The 14825-nt window shown below is 43.2% G+C and overlaps 1 protein-coding gene across 4 annotated transcripts in view; it reads right to left on the reverse strand.

Moving 5' to 3' along the window:
* Positions 1-14825, reverse strand: part of ZC3HAV1 (zinc finger CCCH-type containing, antiviral 1) — a 68263-nt gene that overhangs the window by 35633 nt on the left and 17805 nt on the right. For all 4 annotated transcript variants that reach the window (XM_037991149.2, XM_073009387.1, XM_037991148.2 and 1 more), the window contains exons 2-3: positions 9055-9190; positions 2997-3249 (exon numbers count right to left, since the gene is read on the reverse strand). In XM_037991149.2, coding sequence (XP_037847077.2) covers positions 2997-3249; positions 9055-9190 — 389 coding nt within the window. The remainder of the gene's footprint in view (positions 1-2996; positions 3250-9054; positions 9191-14825) is intronic.

Raw genomic sequence — 14825 nt, forward strand, 5'->3', positions numbered from 1 at the left:
TCTTTACCCCCTTAAGTAAGGCTAATAAATGACATATCTGCCTTTCTTTGTGGTTTCACTGTGAGGAACAATGATGAAATATTTATTTGGGGTGAAAGTCCCCTGTAAATGATAAACCATTTCCCAAATATAAGGAAGTTTAATTGTTCATTACTTTGCACAGAATCTTAGAATCATGTATTCTATCTGCTTTATAAAATTCACCTTTTCTACATCCACTTCATAAAGACATTAAAAATGAATGTCATTATATAATATGAAAATGCTTCAGAAATAGGAGCACTTGGCTGGGCACAGTGGCTCATGCCTGGAATCCCAGCACTTTGGGAGGCTAAGGTGGGTGGATCACTTGAGGTCAGGAGTTCAAGACCAGCTTGGCCAACATGTTGAAACCCTATCTCTACTAAAAATACAAAAATTAGCTGGGCATGGTGGCAGGCACTTCTAATCCCAGCTACCCGGGAGACTGAGGCAGAAGAATCACTTGAACCCAGGAGGCGGCCATTGTAGTGAGCTGAGGTCACACCACTGAATTCCAGCCTGGGTGACAGAGTGAGACACTGTCTCAAAAAAAAGAAAAAAAAAAAGTAATAATAGCACTTCATACTCCTTAGGATGGCTATTACTTTAAAAAAAAAAAATCAGAAAACACAAAATGATAGAGGATGTGAGAAATTTGAACCCATGTGCATTGTTGGCAGAAATGAAAAATGGCACAGCTGCTACAAAAAAACGGTATGATCGTTCCTCAAAAACTTAAACATAGAATTACCATGTGATCCAGCAATTCTACTTCAGATTATATACCCCCAAAGAACTGAAAATGGGGTCTCAAAGTGGCATCTGTACACCATATTTACAGCAGCATTATTCACAATAGTCAAACTGGAAATTACCCAAATGTCCACTGACAGATGAATGAATAAAAAATATATAATTATATACATACAATGAAATATTATTCATTCTGACATATGCTGTAACATGGATGAACCCTGAGGTCATCATGCTAAGTGAAATAAGCCAGTCAGAAAAGGATAAATATTGTACGACTCCACTTATATGAGGTACCTAGGGTTGTCAAATTCATACAAACAGAAAGCAGAATGTTAGTTGCCAGGGGCTGGGGAAAAGAGGGAATGGGAGTCATTGTGATTTTTTTAGAAATTTTAAAATATTGGGTTTTTTTTTTTTTTAAAGAAATGGCACTGAGGACCATAAATTAAATTGTACATAGTTTTCCATCAATAATAAATTTTCTGTATTAATTGTCTTGTGAATATGTAAGAGAATGGTCTTGTTCTGAGGAGATACATGCTGATATATTCAGGTGTGAAATGTCATGATATTTGCATATATCAAATGCTTTAACCACCAAAATGTTCTACGTGTGTGTGAGTAGCTGTATATATATATAGATAGAAAGTGCTAAAGCAATTGGGACAAAATGTTAACAGCTGGTAAATCTAAATAATTTTATGTTTGCTTCTTAAAAAAAAAAAAGCTTTAGGCCAGGCGCGGTGGCTCACACCTGTAATCCCAGCACTTTGGGAGGCCGAGGCGGGTGGATCATGAGGTCAGGAGATGGAGATTATCCTGGCTAACACAGTGAAACCTCGTTTCTACTAAAAATACAAAACAAAAATTAACCAGGCATGGTGGCAGGTGCCTGTAGTCCCAGCTACTCAGGAGGCTGAGGCAGGAGAATAGCGTGAACCTGGAAGATGGAGGTTGCAGTGAGCCAAGATCGCATCATTGCACTCCAGCCTGGGCGACAGAGCAAGACTCTATTTCAAAAAAAAAAAATGCCGGGCGCCATGGCTCACGCCTGTAATCCCAGAACTTTGGGAGGCCTAGGTGGATCACAAGGTCAGGAGATCAAGACCAACCTGGCTAACACGGTGAAACCCTGTCTTTACTAAAAATACAAAAAAATTAGCTAGGTGCTGTGGCGGGCGCCTGTAGTCCCAGCTACTCGGGAGGCTGAGGCAGGAGAATGGCCTAAACCCAGGGTGGGGAGCTTTCAGTGAGCTGAGATCCTGCCACTGCACTCCAGCCTGGGCAACAGAGAGAGACTCCGTCTCAAAAAAAAAAAAAAAAAAAAAAAGCTTTATTAATTTGTTTTTAGGAAAATGATACACACTTTTTAAACCTGGGGGGCTGGCCGGGCGCGGTGGCTCATGCCTGTAATCCCAGCACTTTGGGAGGCCGAGGCAAGTAGATCACAAGGTCAGAAGTTCAAGACCAGCCTGGCCAATATGGTGAAACCCCATCTCTACTAAAAATACAAAAATTAGCCGGGCGTGGTGGCAGGCACCTGTAGTCCCAGCTACTTGGGAGGCTGAGGCAGGAGAATTGCCTGAACCCGGGAGGCAGAGGTTACAGTGAGCCAAGATCGTGCCACTACACTCCAGTCTAGGTGAGAGAGCAAGACTGTGTCTCAAAAAACAAAAAAAATTAAACCTGGGGGGCAGCAATAGTGCTAAGCATAAAAATTGAATTGCAAACATTGCATGTATACTACCATTATAATTATGTAAAAATGGTGTATGCATATGCATGAAGTTTGGAAGGGAAAATGAAGAGTTTTAGGTGGCAAGGTAGAGTTTTTATGGCAAAGTTTTTCTTTGTTGCGATTTCTGCTGATTTGAAAGTTCACACAATTGGCCGGGTGCAGTGGCTGATGCCTGTAATCCCAGCACTTTGAAAGGCTGAGGCAGGGAGATCATCTGAGGTCAGGAGTTCAAGGCCAGCCTGGCCAACATGGCGAAACCTTGCCTCTAATTTATACAAAAATTAGCTGGGTGTGGTGGTGGGCACCCGTAATCCCAGCGACTCGGGAGGCAGAGGCAGGAGAATCACTTGAACCTGGGAGGCAGAGGTTGCAGTGAGCTAAGATCATGCCACTGCACTCCAGCGTGAGTGACAGAGACTCTGTCTCAAAAAAAAAAAAAAAAAAAAAGAGTTCACACAATTGGAAAAGAAAAGGCCTTTACCTCTGGGTCCCGGGGGATTCTTCTGCATATGCTTGCTGTTGCAGATGTCCTGGATATTCTGCACCACGTCGGGGTTCAGCCCGTGCTCCCTCATGATGGCCAGCACCTTTCTGTCCATCAGGTTATGGGACCGGAGGCAGTTGGGAAAACGACAGTTGCCTCGGGTGAAGTGGTCACAGATGTGGAGTCTTGAACACGGTGGCTGCTGGTTACAAATCTGCTGCCGACCCTCTCCCTTATAACTTTTGCATATCTACAGAAGGGAGAAACAATAGCCAGAGTCAAAACACCTTCTTGTATCTGCCAAACATTAATTAAGGCAAGCTCACGTGTGCAAAAATCTTTGAAGCAAACAGAGATATACCAAAGGGGGAAAAAATACATGCATATTCTACAATCTTTGATGAGTCACATTCAATTGGTGATTTACTTGGGGCAGAAGAGGCCCACAGACTAACTAAAAGATACTGATGAATTTGAAAACCCTTGGAAGAATCAATGTAAACTGGTTAGCTACAAACAGGACCCAAAGTGAGCCCTATAACATGAAGGAACCCCGCATAGGAAGGCTCACCTTTGGTTATCAACTCGCTTTGCAATGAAAAGGACACATGGAGCTGGGCGCGGTGGCTCAAGCCTGTAATCCCAACACTTTGGGAGGCCGAGACGGGCGGATCACGAGGTCAGGAGATCGAGACCATCCTGGCTAACCCGGTAAAACCCCATCTCTACTAAAAAATACAAAAAACTAGCCGGGCAAGGTGGCAGGCGCCTGTAGTCCCAGCTGCTCGGGAGGCTGAGGCAGGAGAATGGCATAAACCTGGGAGGCAGAGTTTGCAGTGAGCTAAGATCCGGCCACTGCACTCCAGCCTGGGTGACAGAGCGAGACTCCATCTCAAAAAAAAAAAAAAGAAAAGGACACATGGGTCTTACCTGCAACTGTTTGGAAATCGAAAATTTAGTCTCTGCTAGGCAGAATGACATTTCTCAAAAGATTGCCTAAAGAAGATAAGTTTTATATTTCCATCTAAATACATACATGTATGTGACCAGCTCTGAAGAGATGTAGTTCCTACTGGAAAGAGGGCAGAGAAAACACTGCAGCTGAGGCCAGGCCATACGATACAGAACTGGAGGATGGTGGTTTTAAAATCTGAGGCCCTGGAAGCAGTTGTGTGACCTCAAGAGACTCCTTACCTACTCTTAGCCTCCGTTTCCTTTGCTGTAACAGGAGGAAAAGATTTGTTTGTCTACAAAAACCAAGTTGTTAAGCAGACTAAATAACACAATTTGTAAATGTGTTATGCAAAATATAAAGTGTGATGCAAGTGTTTGAACCATGAAATGAGGAAACCAATATAATTAGTAAGAAACCTGAATTTCAGACATTTTAATGAGTCATTTCTATAGACTCTGAGCAAACCAGATCAGTATCGTTCACTGTGATCTGTCTAGATGGCAAAGCCATGATTCAAACCCCACTAGCAATGATTTAGCCACATGGACAATCACTAAAATATGATTCAAATAGATACAGGCAACTGCTATCAAGTCTATTATCCAGATTCTAGACTCTAGACCAGCGATTCTCAAAGTATAGTCCCCGGACCAGCACCATCAGCACTACCTGTAAACTTGTTAGAAATGCAAATCTTCAGGCACTTGCCTATATCCATAGAGTCAGAACCATCAGAGCTGGGGCCCAACAGTCTGTGTTTTAACAAACCTTCCAGGTGACTCTGATGTACGCTCAAGTTTGAACTGTAGCAAAAAAGCACCATAAGCAAGTTCACAAATAATGTTTTGGTAACATTCCTATTCCCACGCTGATATTAAACAAGAATGCTCCTGCCTTCATTAGGCCAGAACAAATGAAAGCATGTCTTCCTTTAATAAGCAAATTTCAATTGTACAAGTTTATATACCAGGCAGTCAGGTTTGCCCGATCTTTTTATGTTCTCACAAGTCAAAGCAAAATGAAAAAGTGTGAATATGTAGTTTTTTAGGGATGAGTGTGTGGCTTCCCACTGGTTACCTCCAGTATTTTAACACTGTGACTAACACTTACACGTGCTCTTAAATATTAGTTGAACAAATGCAAAACAACCAATGAAGTGACTGGAAACATTCCACTGTGGTCCCCATCTCACACCCCCTAAACCACAAAGCTGTTTCTCTGCACTGCCTCTTGCACTTAGCCCGTCTCTTCCTCCTCATCCCTTCTGATAAAATCCAAATCAGTCAGGTATGGTGGTTCAGGCTGGGCACGGTGGCTCACACCTGTAATCCCAGCACTTTGGGAGGCTGAGGCGGGAGGATCACCTGAGGTCAGGAGTTTGGGACCAGCCTGGCCAACATGGTAAAACCCTGTCTATACCAAAAATACAAAAAATTGTCCGGGTGTGGTAGTGCACGTCTGTAATCCCAGCTACTTGGGAAGCTGAGGCAAGAGAATTGCTTGAACCCAAGAGATGCAGGTTGCAGTGAACTGAGATTGCACCACTGCACTCCAGCCTGGGAGGCAAAGTGAGACTCCATCTCAAAAAAGAAAAAAAAAAAAAATCCAAATTGCCCAAAACAACAGCTGCAAATCTGCAGGGATGATTCCTCCATTTTTAGAGAGCCATCCTGGACCAACTCTTCTTGAAATTAGCTGAACTCTGGCTGACTCCTCGTGCTAAAGCCCTATGAAAAAATTCCATGCTACTCCCCCAAGTTAAAACACTCCTTTAGAGCCTTCTCTTGCCCAGCATTCTTGAACAAAACTTATGCCAACAATACTAATTCATGCTAACTCCAGAAACCAGCTCCTCAGACCTCTAGTTCAGGAAATAATGCAGTCCCCCAGTCCAGAATCTTAACTCTCACAAGTGGAAAATGGCAATTAAATTATTAGCTAAAAATAAGCTTCAGGCAAGAACCTCCCCACCCCACCCCACCCTCTAATTGTGGGTACTGAATTCTAACAATGGAAAGGGAGCTTTGGGTGACGCTGACCTCTTCTTTGCACTGTTTGATAAAAGCATGATGAGAGCATTTTCCTAGAGGGACCCTCACAGCACTGTGGTCAGTGGGCTCTTCTGGGATCCCTTAACACAACAGCACCTTCTCTTAGGTTCATGTCTGCCGACCTCCTCCCTAGAGAAGGGAACTGATATGGTTTGGCTCTGTCCCCACCCAAATCTCATCTTGCATTGTAGTTCCCATAATCCCCACATGTCATGGGAGGGACCTGGTGGGAGGCAATTGAATCATGGGGGCAATTACCCTCATGCTACTGTTCTCATGATAGTGAGTTCTCACAAGATGTGATGGTTTTATGAAGGGCTTCCCCCTTTGCTTAGCACTCACTTCTCTTGCTTGCTGCCATGTAAGATGTTCCTGTTTTGCCATCCACCATGATTGTAAGTTTCCTGAGGCCTCCCCAGCCATGCGGAACTGTAAGCAATTAAACCTTTTCTCTTTATAAATTACCCAGTCTCAGGTATGTCTTCATACCAGCATGAAAATGGACTGATACAGGAAGAGTGTCCTTATTCTCCAGGGACTCAACATAGATGTGTGACCCGATGTTAAAAGTACCTGATGCTTTTGAAGAACTGAAGCAGGGATCAGACATGATGAATGGCCTTTCCAAGCCTCCAGGTTAACACTAGACTAAGGATAGACCACAAAATACCTTCTCTCAAGTGTCATGGCAAGACTCCATCTTGTCATTCCCTCAATGAAAGGAAAAGGATGGGATGTCTCTGATCGTCAGTGGGAGCTTTAACAGGGCTGATGTATAAGGCATTTTTCCCATGCTGGTAGTGATGGGGAACTGGGCTAGTATCTAGGCCAAGGCCCATAGATATCCCAAGACAAGACCTTTAAACCTTGGACTCCTGGAAATGAGACAGAGAGAGACAGAGAAAGAGGGAGAGAGAGAGAGAGACAGAGAGAGAGAAAGACAGAGAAAGAGGGAGAGAGAGACAGAGAGAGAAACAGAGAAACAAATCCAAGTATCTAGATAGAAGAATGCATGGGGCTGGAGAGAAAATGGGGTATATTTTCCTCCCCCGCAACCCCCAACAAGTCTTTATAATGTGTCTTGCACTCATATCTCTCCTGAGCTCAGTGGCCAACTCAAAATCACTTCTCATGTTATAAGTTTTTTAAGTTCTTAGGGAAACACACTGAGCTCAGAGTCAAAAAGTGTTTAAGCCTCCAGAAGTCCCGAAGAGCTATCTCACTGTATATAAAAGTGCATCTCAGCTGGGTGCAGTGGCTCATGCCTGTAATCTTAGTACTTTGAGAGGCTGAGGCAGGAGGATCGCTTGAGCTCAGGAGTTCAAGACCAGCCTGGGCAACATAGTGAGACCCTGTCCCTACTAAAATTAAAAAAAAAAATTTGCCAGTTATGGTGGTGCATGCCTGTAGTCCCAGATACTTGGGGGACTGAGGCAGGAGAATAACTTGAGCTCAGGATGTCAAGGCTGCAGTGAGCCCTGATCATGCCACTGCACTCCAGCCCAGGTGACAGAACAAGAAGATCCTGTCTCAAAAAAAAAAAAAAGTGCAAATGAATTTCAATTTTACTTACATTTTCTCCATCCCTTCCACTCACCCATTATGTTTCTATGCCTCTCTTTAACTGTGAGGCTAACTTCTCTATTCATGGATTTTATTGGTCCAGAAACCAGTCTTTAAACAGTATTCTCTGATCCTTAAGTCTATATTCCTGAGTGGAAGAAACTGTTAATAGTAAAAGAAGCTCCCAAGTTTTAGGTAGACACATGGTTACCCAGACAGAAACTACATTTCCCAGACTCCCTTTCAGCTAAGTGTGACATGTAATAATCTCTGGCCAATGTGATTGAACAGATGTGCCATAAACAATGTCCATGTCATATCTTTTAAAAAAGGAAACTGCTTGCCTTCCATTTACTTCCTCTCTACATTTCCACTGGCTAGAAAATGGTGACAGTGAGTACACTCATTGTACACAGAGATGGAAGCCACATTTTGAAGATAACGGAGCTGACCTCCTGACCTGAGTTCCTTGATGACATCATCAAGTCTAGCTGCCCAACAGCTCAGGCTACCCCCCATCCACATCCAGGAAAAACCAAGAGTTGGCAAACCTTTTCCATACAGGATCAGATAGTAAATATTTTAGGCTTTGTAGGCCATTCTGTTTCTGCTGCAACTGCTCAACTCACCCTTGCAGGGTGAAAGCAGTCATAAACAAATAGGTATGGTTGTGTTCCAATAAAACTTTGTTTATAAAAACAGGCCAGGTGCAGTGGCTCACACCTGTAATCCCAGAACTTTGGGAGGCTAAGGTGTGCAGATCACTTGAGTGCAGGAGTTCAAGGCCAGCCTGGCCAACGTGGTGAAACCCCATCTCTACTAAAATATAAAAATTAGCCGGGCATGGTGGTGGGCACCTGTAATCCCTGCTACTTGGGAAGCTGAGGCAGGAGAATTGCTTAAACCTGGGAGGCAGAGGTTGTAGTGAGCTGAGATCACGCCACTGCACTCCAGCCTGGGTGACAGAGCGAGACTCTGTCTCAAAAAAAAAAAAAGGTGGCAGGCCAGCTTTGGCCTCTGGGTTATAGATTGCTGACTCTTGACCTAGATTATCAAGTGATAGAGAAACTAAATTACATTTTATCTGAATCACTGCATTTTGAGGGGATATCTGTTACAACAGCTTAGCCTACCCTCATCTTCCCTGCCATCTTCCCAACCTCACTCCAAAGTCCATCTCCTCCAAGAAGCCACCTTGATTTAAAGCATCAAGTAGTCTGACTACTATCAGATCTTCAGCTCATACTTACTCACACAGGGTTCCCTTGCAGCCCAGTGGAAGAGGTATTCCAGACTCACATTCTTTTAAAACCTCAAATAGGAGAGAAATTTTTGGGATCTCTTAGGTCACTCAGCAACAGCCTCGACTGCCACCTGCAGAACCCTGGCATTAATTTTGAATTTTCTCTGCTCCTGCTCCAAAATATCTGTGACACAATACTGCCAGCAATATTCTCCCTCCTTAAACTGAGGAATCACAACTTACCTCAGGCATAAAAAAAGGATCACTTTGGAGGAGGAGCACTGCTAATTCCTCTTTGTTAAGTCCAGAGAGTTCGTGATTTTTCAGGACTCTGAAGTTCTCTTCCGAGAGAACCTCATGAGAATATTTGCATAAATTCCTGGAAGAAAACATGACAATGGTCAGTATTTCTACTCCACAGATGCAAAGAAACAGAAATCAGCCATAAAACTTTCAGTCAGCAAAAACCCATGCCCATATCCTTTGATAACAGAAACAGGTTGGTTCTGCTTAAAGAATACACTTCATTATTTTTTTTCTTTACTGTTTTTTGTTGTTATTGTTGTTGTTGTTGTTTGAGACAAAGTTTTGCACTTGTCGCCCAGGCTGGAGTGCAGTGGTGCAATCTCGGCTCACTAGAATCTCCACCTGTTGGGTTCAAGTGACTCTCCTGACTCAGCCTCCTGAGTAGCTAGAACCACAGGCACGCACCACTGCACCCGGCTAATTTTTTGTGTTTTTAGTAGACACGGGGTTTCACCATGTTGGCCAGGCTGGTCTCGAACCCCTGACCTCAGGTGATCTGCCCGCCTCAGCTTCCCAAAGTGCTGGGATTACAGGTATGAGCCACTGCGCCCGACCAAAAATACACTTTAGTAAAATAAATTCATGAAACAGGTAGATGGGAGTATGGTGTATCTTCTTCAAATACATACATATATCTGAGTTTAAATTATTGCAATACTTCTTTAAACAGCATTTCCTCTAGTATACATTAAGTTATAATTTGTGTATAGCTCAGAAAGGTCAGAAGAGGAAAAGATTGGCAAAGAAACTAAAACAGATCTATTAAAAATGATTGCCTATCAAGAAAGAGAGAACAAATTATGAAAACACATCCAGGACTGCAGTAAAAATCAATGGGACAAAAGAATTCCATTTATCTAACCTTTTCATTATATAACATTGCTCATTGCTGTATCTCTTGTATGTCTTATATACCAATGTACATACTTATTTGTGACTGCAAAGGAAGGGAACAAGCTCTTAACTGTATGTTTCAAACAACTCTACAGAAAAAGATGTAACCTCCCTTCACTTTGAGACTTTAATGATTTAGTTCAACAATGTCCAGTAGAACTTTCCATGATCATGGAATTGTTGTATAATATAAACTTTCCTATATGGAAGCTATAGATGGAAGCATGAGGGAGCACTTGGTTTAATGACGTTAAAGTCTGAGAAGCACTGATTGAGACCACTAAGAAACATTAGTGGCACTTTTGCTCTTATTAGGCAAACATAATTGGACAGTTATCAATGTCCATACAACAAACTCATTCCACATGTTTTTCTTTTTGAGGAGGCAAGGTCTCACTCCCTCCCCCCAGGCTGGGGAGCAATGGTGTGATCAGGCTCACTGCAGCCTTAACCTCCCCAGGCTCAGGTGATCCTCCCACCTCAGCCTCCCAAGTAGCTAGGACTATGGCATGAGCCACCACACCCAGCTAATTTTTAAATTTTTTGTGGAGACAGGGTTTTGCCATGTTGCCCAGTCTGGTCTCAAACTCCTGGGTTCAAGTGATCCAACCACCTCAGCCTCCCAATGTGCTGGGACTACAGGCATGCCAAGCCTCATTCCACTTTTTTTTTTTTTTTTTTTTGAGACAGAGTCTCACTCTTGTCGCCCAGGCTGGAGTGCAGTGGCGCGATCTCAGCTCACTGCAACCTCTGCCTCCTGGGTTCAAGCGATTCTCCTGCCCCAGCCTCCCAAGTAGCTGGATTACAGGTGCCCGCCACCTTACCTGGCTATCATTCCACCTTTTAACTTAAATATTCTACGGGTGATAGTGTCAAAATCCTTAGGCTTATGGCCTTAGTAGTTATTAATATGACCACATATTAATATTTTCTAGTTTTCACCACAATTATCAAGTTGTCAGGTAGTTGGGTAATGCCCAGATTTTCGCCAGTATAATGTGGCTAGCATTATTTTTATACAAATAACCTTTCTTCTTATACATTATTTTCCTGAGAGTTATTCCTTTGGGCATATGGCCTTAAAGAAAACAGTAATTTTCTTGGCAGCTTGTGTTTCATTTTGATCTACTGTTGTCCAGAAAACACAACAGCAATCTAGGAGCGTGCCTATTTCCCATACAAGCACATTCGCATTGGATTTTGTCATTATGCTACTTCAATAGATAGGAAGCACAAGTAATTCATAGCAAAGACTTTTTTTTTTTTTTTGAGACAGAGTTTTGCTTTTGTTGCCCAGGCTGGAGTGCAGTGGCATAATCTCAGCTCACTGTCACCTCCATCTCCCAGGTTCAAGCGATTCTCCTGCCTCAGCCTCCCAAGCAGCTGGGATTACAGGCATGCATGCGCCACCATGCCCAGCTAATTTTGTATTTTTAGTAGAGATGTGATTTCACCATGTTGGTCAGGCTGGTCTTGAACTCCTGGCCTCAAGTGATCCGCTCGCCTCAGCCCCCCAAAATGTTAGGATTGCAGGCATGAGCCACTGCACCCAGCCCTAGCCTACTGCTTTAATACTAGCAAAATTAATTCAACCACCACAGCTGGATAACTATTACATATATGCTAATTAGTTTAACTTTTAAAAGAGATACTTTCAATGTTAATTCTTTAAAACATCTGGAGATTATTAGGCCGGGCGCAATGGCTCACGCCTGTAATTCCAGCACTTTGGGAGGCCGAGGTGGGCGGATCATGAGGTCAGGAGATCCAGACCATCCTGGCTAACACAGTAAAGCCCCATCTCTACTAAAAATACAAAAAATTAGATGGGCATGGTAGCAGGGGCCTGTAATCCCAGCTACTCGGGAGGCTGAGGCAGGAGAATGGCGTGAACCCGGGAGGCGGAGCTTGCAGTGAGCCCAGATTGTACCACTGCACGCAGCCTGGGTGACAGAGCGAGACTCCGTCTCAGAAAAAATAGAATACAATAAAAAATAAAATGAAATAAAAATAAAACATCTGGAGACTGTTATAATAAATGACATCAGAGGACATAAGTGTTTTATATCAACTTTTTCTCAATTACGTCTATTAAATATGATTCCTTTCTTATTATGTTGTTATCCTAGACTTTTTTTAAATTAACCTTTTATCAAGTTTAGAACCACTGGGGCTGTGCATGGTGGCTCATGTGTGTAATCCCATCACTTTGGGAGGCCAAGGCAGGAAGACCACTTAAGGTCAGGAGTTTGAGACCAGTCAGAGCAAAACAGTAAGACCCATGCCTCTACAAAAAATTTTAAAAGTTAGCATAGCATGATGGTGCATACCTGTAGTTCTAGCTACACGGGAGGCTGAGGCGGGAGGGTCACCGAGACTGGGAGTTTGAGGCTGCAGTGAGCTATGACTGTGCCACTGCACTCCAGCCTGGGCAACAGAACAAGACTCAGTCTCTAAAAAATAAATAAAAAATTAAAAGAAATAAAAAATTTACAAAGAACAATTGTAATCCCTATTGTGTTTTTAATCAATCTACTGTTCTGCTTTGAATCCTATATCATACAATTTATCATATAATATCATATTTTTTTTTTTTTTTTTTTGACACAGGGTCTCGCTCTGTGCCCAGGCTGAGATGCAGTGACGCTCTCTTGGCTCACTGCAACCTCCGCTTCCTGGGTTCAAGCAATGCTCATGTCTTGGCCTCCTGAGTAGCTGGGATTATAGGCACGCGCCACCACCCCTGGCTAATTTTTGTATTTTTAGTAGAGAGGGGGTTTCACCATGTTGGCCAGGCTGGTCTCGAACTCCTGACCTCAGGTGATCCATCTGCTTCAGCCTCCTAAAGTGCTGGGATTACAGGTATGAGCCACCACGCCTGGCCCTTTGTTAACATTTTAAATATACTTTAAATATTAACAGTAATTTTTCATATCATTGGCTTACACCTTTTCAAAAAACTCTTTAGTGTGCTTAACTATTCTTTTCTTTTCTTTGATCCTCTGTCCTTGGCCTCCCAAAGCACTGGGATTACACATGTGAGCCACCACACCCAGCCTATTATTTTCATTATAAAAATTTTATTAGGGAATACATTATCTCAATTTCCATAAAACAGTACATTGGGAATGTAATTTCTATTAACTCCATAAATTAGATTGGATATTAAGTATAGCATGTTAACTTCATTAAATCTTCTGATTCTGGAACAGAAAATATCTCTCCATTTATTCTGTTTTTTCCTATTGTTAATTTAAATTTTTCTTTTAATAGTTCTTCATTTCCAAAATAATGAATATCATCTGTTGCACTATTATTTTTTAATTGTCACTGGTAAATAGAAATGCAAAATGATCTTATTGAAATTGATGGTTTTTTGAAAATGTAAACATCTAGGTAAAAGTTATTCTCTAAGAATTAATCTTTAAAAGTCACTTATTCAATGCTATTGTTTGTGTGTAAATCGTGTCTGCAACTCTCCAGGTTGCCTTCAGATCTTACAGTGTAACCTCATATGAAAAAAATAGAGAACCAAGGACTCTGTCAACCAGGAGCGGAGCCCTTGAAACCCGGCCAGCCCTCCACGTACCTTGCCTCCTGGAGAAGTCAAGGCCGGTCACTCAGGCTCTAGCGACAGCCTCTATCCTTGCCATTCTCCCAGGCAGGCCCTCTCCTTGCTTTCTCCACCCGGTGACCCTGGCTTCCTGGCACTCCTTGATAAGGTCGACCTCTGCTTTTTGGTCCTGCACTGTGGTTTCAGATAACCAGTCCCCGCCAGCCCCTACCCAGAACCCTCAGCAGCTGGGCTAAGACTCCACTTTATCAATCCCAGAGGAAGGACTCCTACAGCAAGAAGGGCCTTTGAAAGATAATCCCCTCCAGCCAGCCAGGCGCGGTGGCTTACGCCTGTAATCCCAGCACTTTGGGAGCTCAAGGTGAGCGGACCACGAGGTCAGGAGATCAAGACCATCCTGGCTAACAAGGTGAAACCCCATCTCTACTAAAAATAGCTGTAGTCCCAGCTACTCAGGAGACTGAGGCGGGAAAATGGCGTGAACTCGAGAGGCGGAGCTTGCAGTGAGCCCAGATCGCAACCACTGCACTCCAGCCTGGGCGAGAGAGGGAGACTCTGTCTCAAAAAAATAAAAAAAGAAAGGTAAACCCCTCCAGCCTCCACCTCAAAGCAGAAATCCTCTCTGTGGTGGATTGACCAGATGAGCATGAGTCTCTTTATCTCACAAGGATCTTACCTCATTGATCTTACCTGATTGATTGAGGATCTTACCTCGTTAATGGTAATAGCCATTACCATTAACGTTTTCTTTTTCTTTTCTTTTCTTTTTTTTTTTTTGAGACAGGGACTTACTCCGTTGTCCAGGCTGGAGTGCAGTGGCACAATCATGGCTCACTGCAGCCTTGAACTCCTGGGCTCAAGTCATCCTCTCACCTAGGCCTAGGTGCTGGGATATAGACTTGAGCCACCATGCCACCCTAATATTCTTCTTGATATTGAGCTGAAAATGACCTCACTGAAACTTCCCACCACTAGACAGGTTCTGCCCTCTGGCTCTGATGTATTTAGCAACTTGTTAGTCTGAAGGAATTAAGAATCTTTGCTTCCCCTTTAGCTCCAGCCCAGAGTCCTGAACTTAGAGCCAAGCCTATGGCACCTGTGCAGATCACGGCGAGATGCAGAATTTTTCCTGTCCTGTGCTAGATGAGGAGTGTGGCACTTCCAAGGTCCCTGAAGTCAGCACTTCCTCTAAATAACTAAAGGAAGCCAGGTAGCCTAATAGGGAGCCCTCTGCCTGGAA

Source organism: Chlorocebus sabaeus, chromosome 21 (genome assembly GCF_047675955.1).
Source record: "Chlorocebus sabaeus isolate Y175 chromosome 21, mChlSab1.0.hap1, whole genome shotgun sequence".
NCBI lineage: Eukaryota > Metazoa > Chordata > Mammalia > Primates > Cercopithecidae > Chlorocebus > Chlorocebus sabaeus.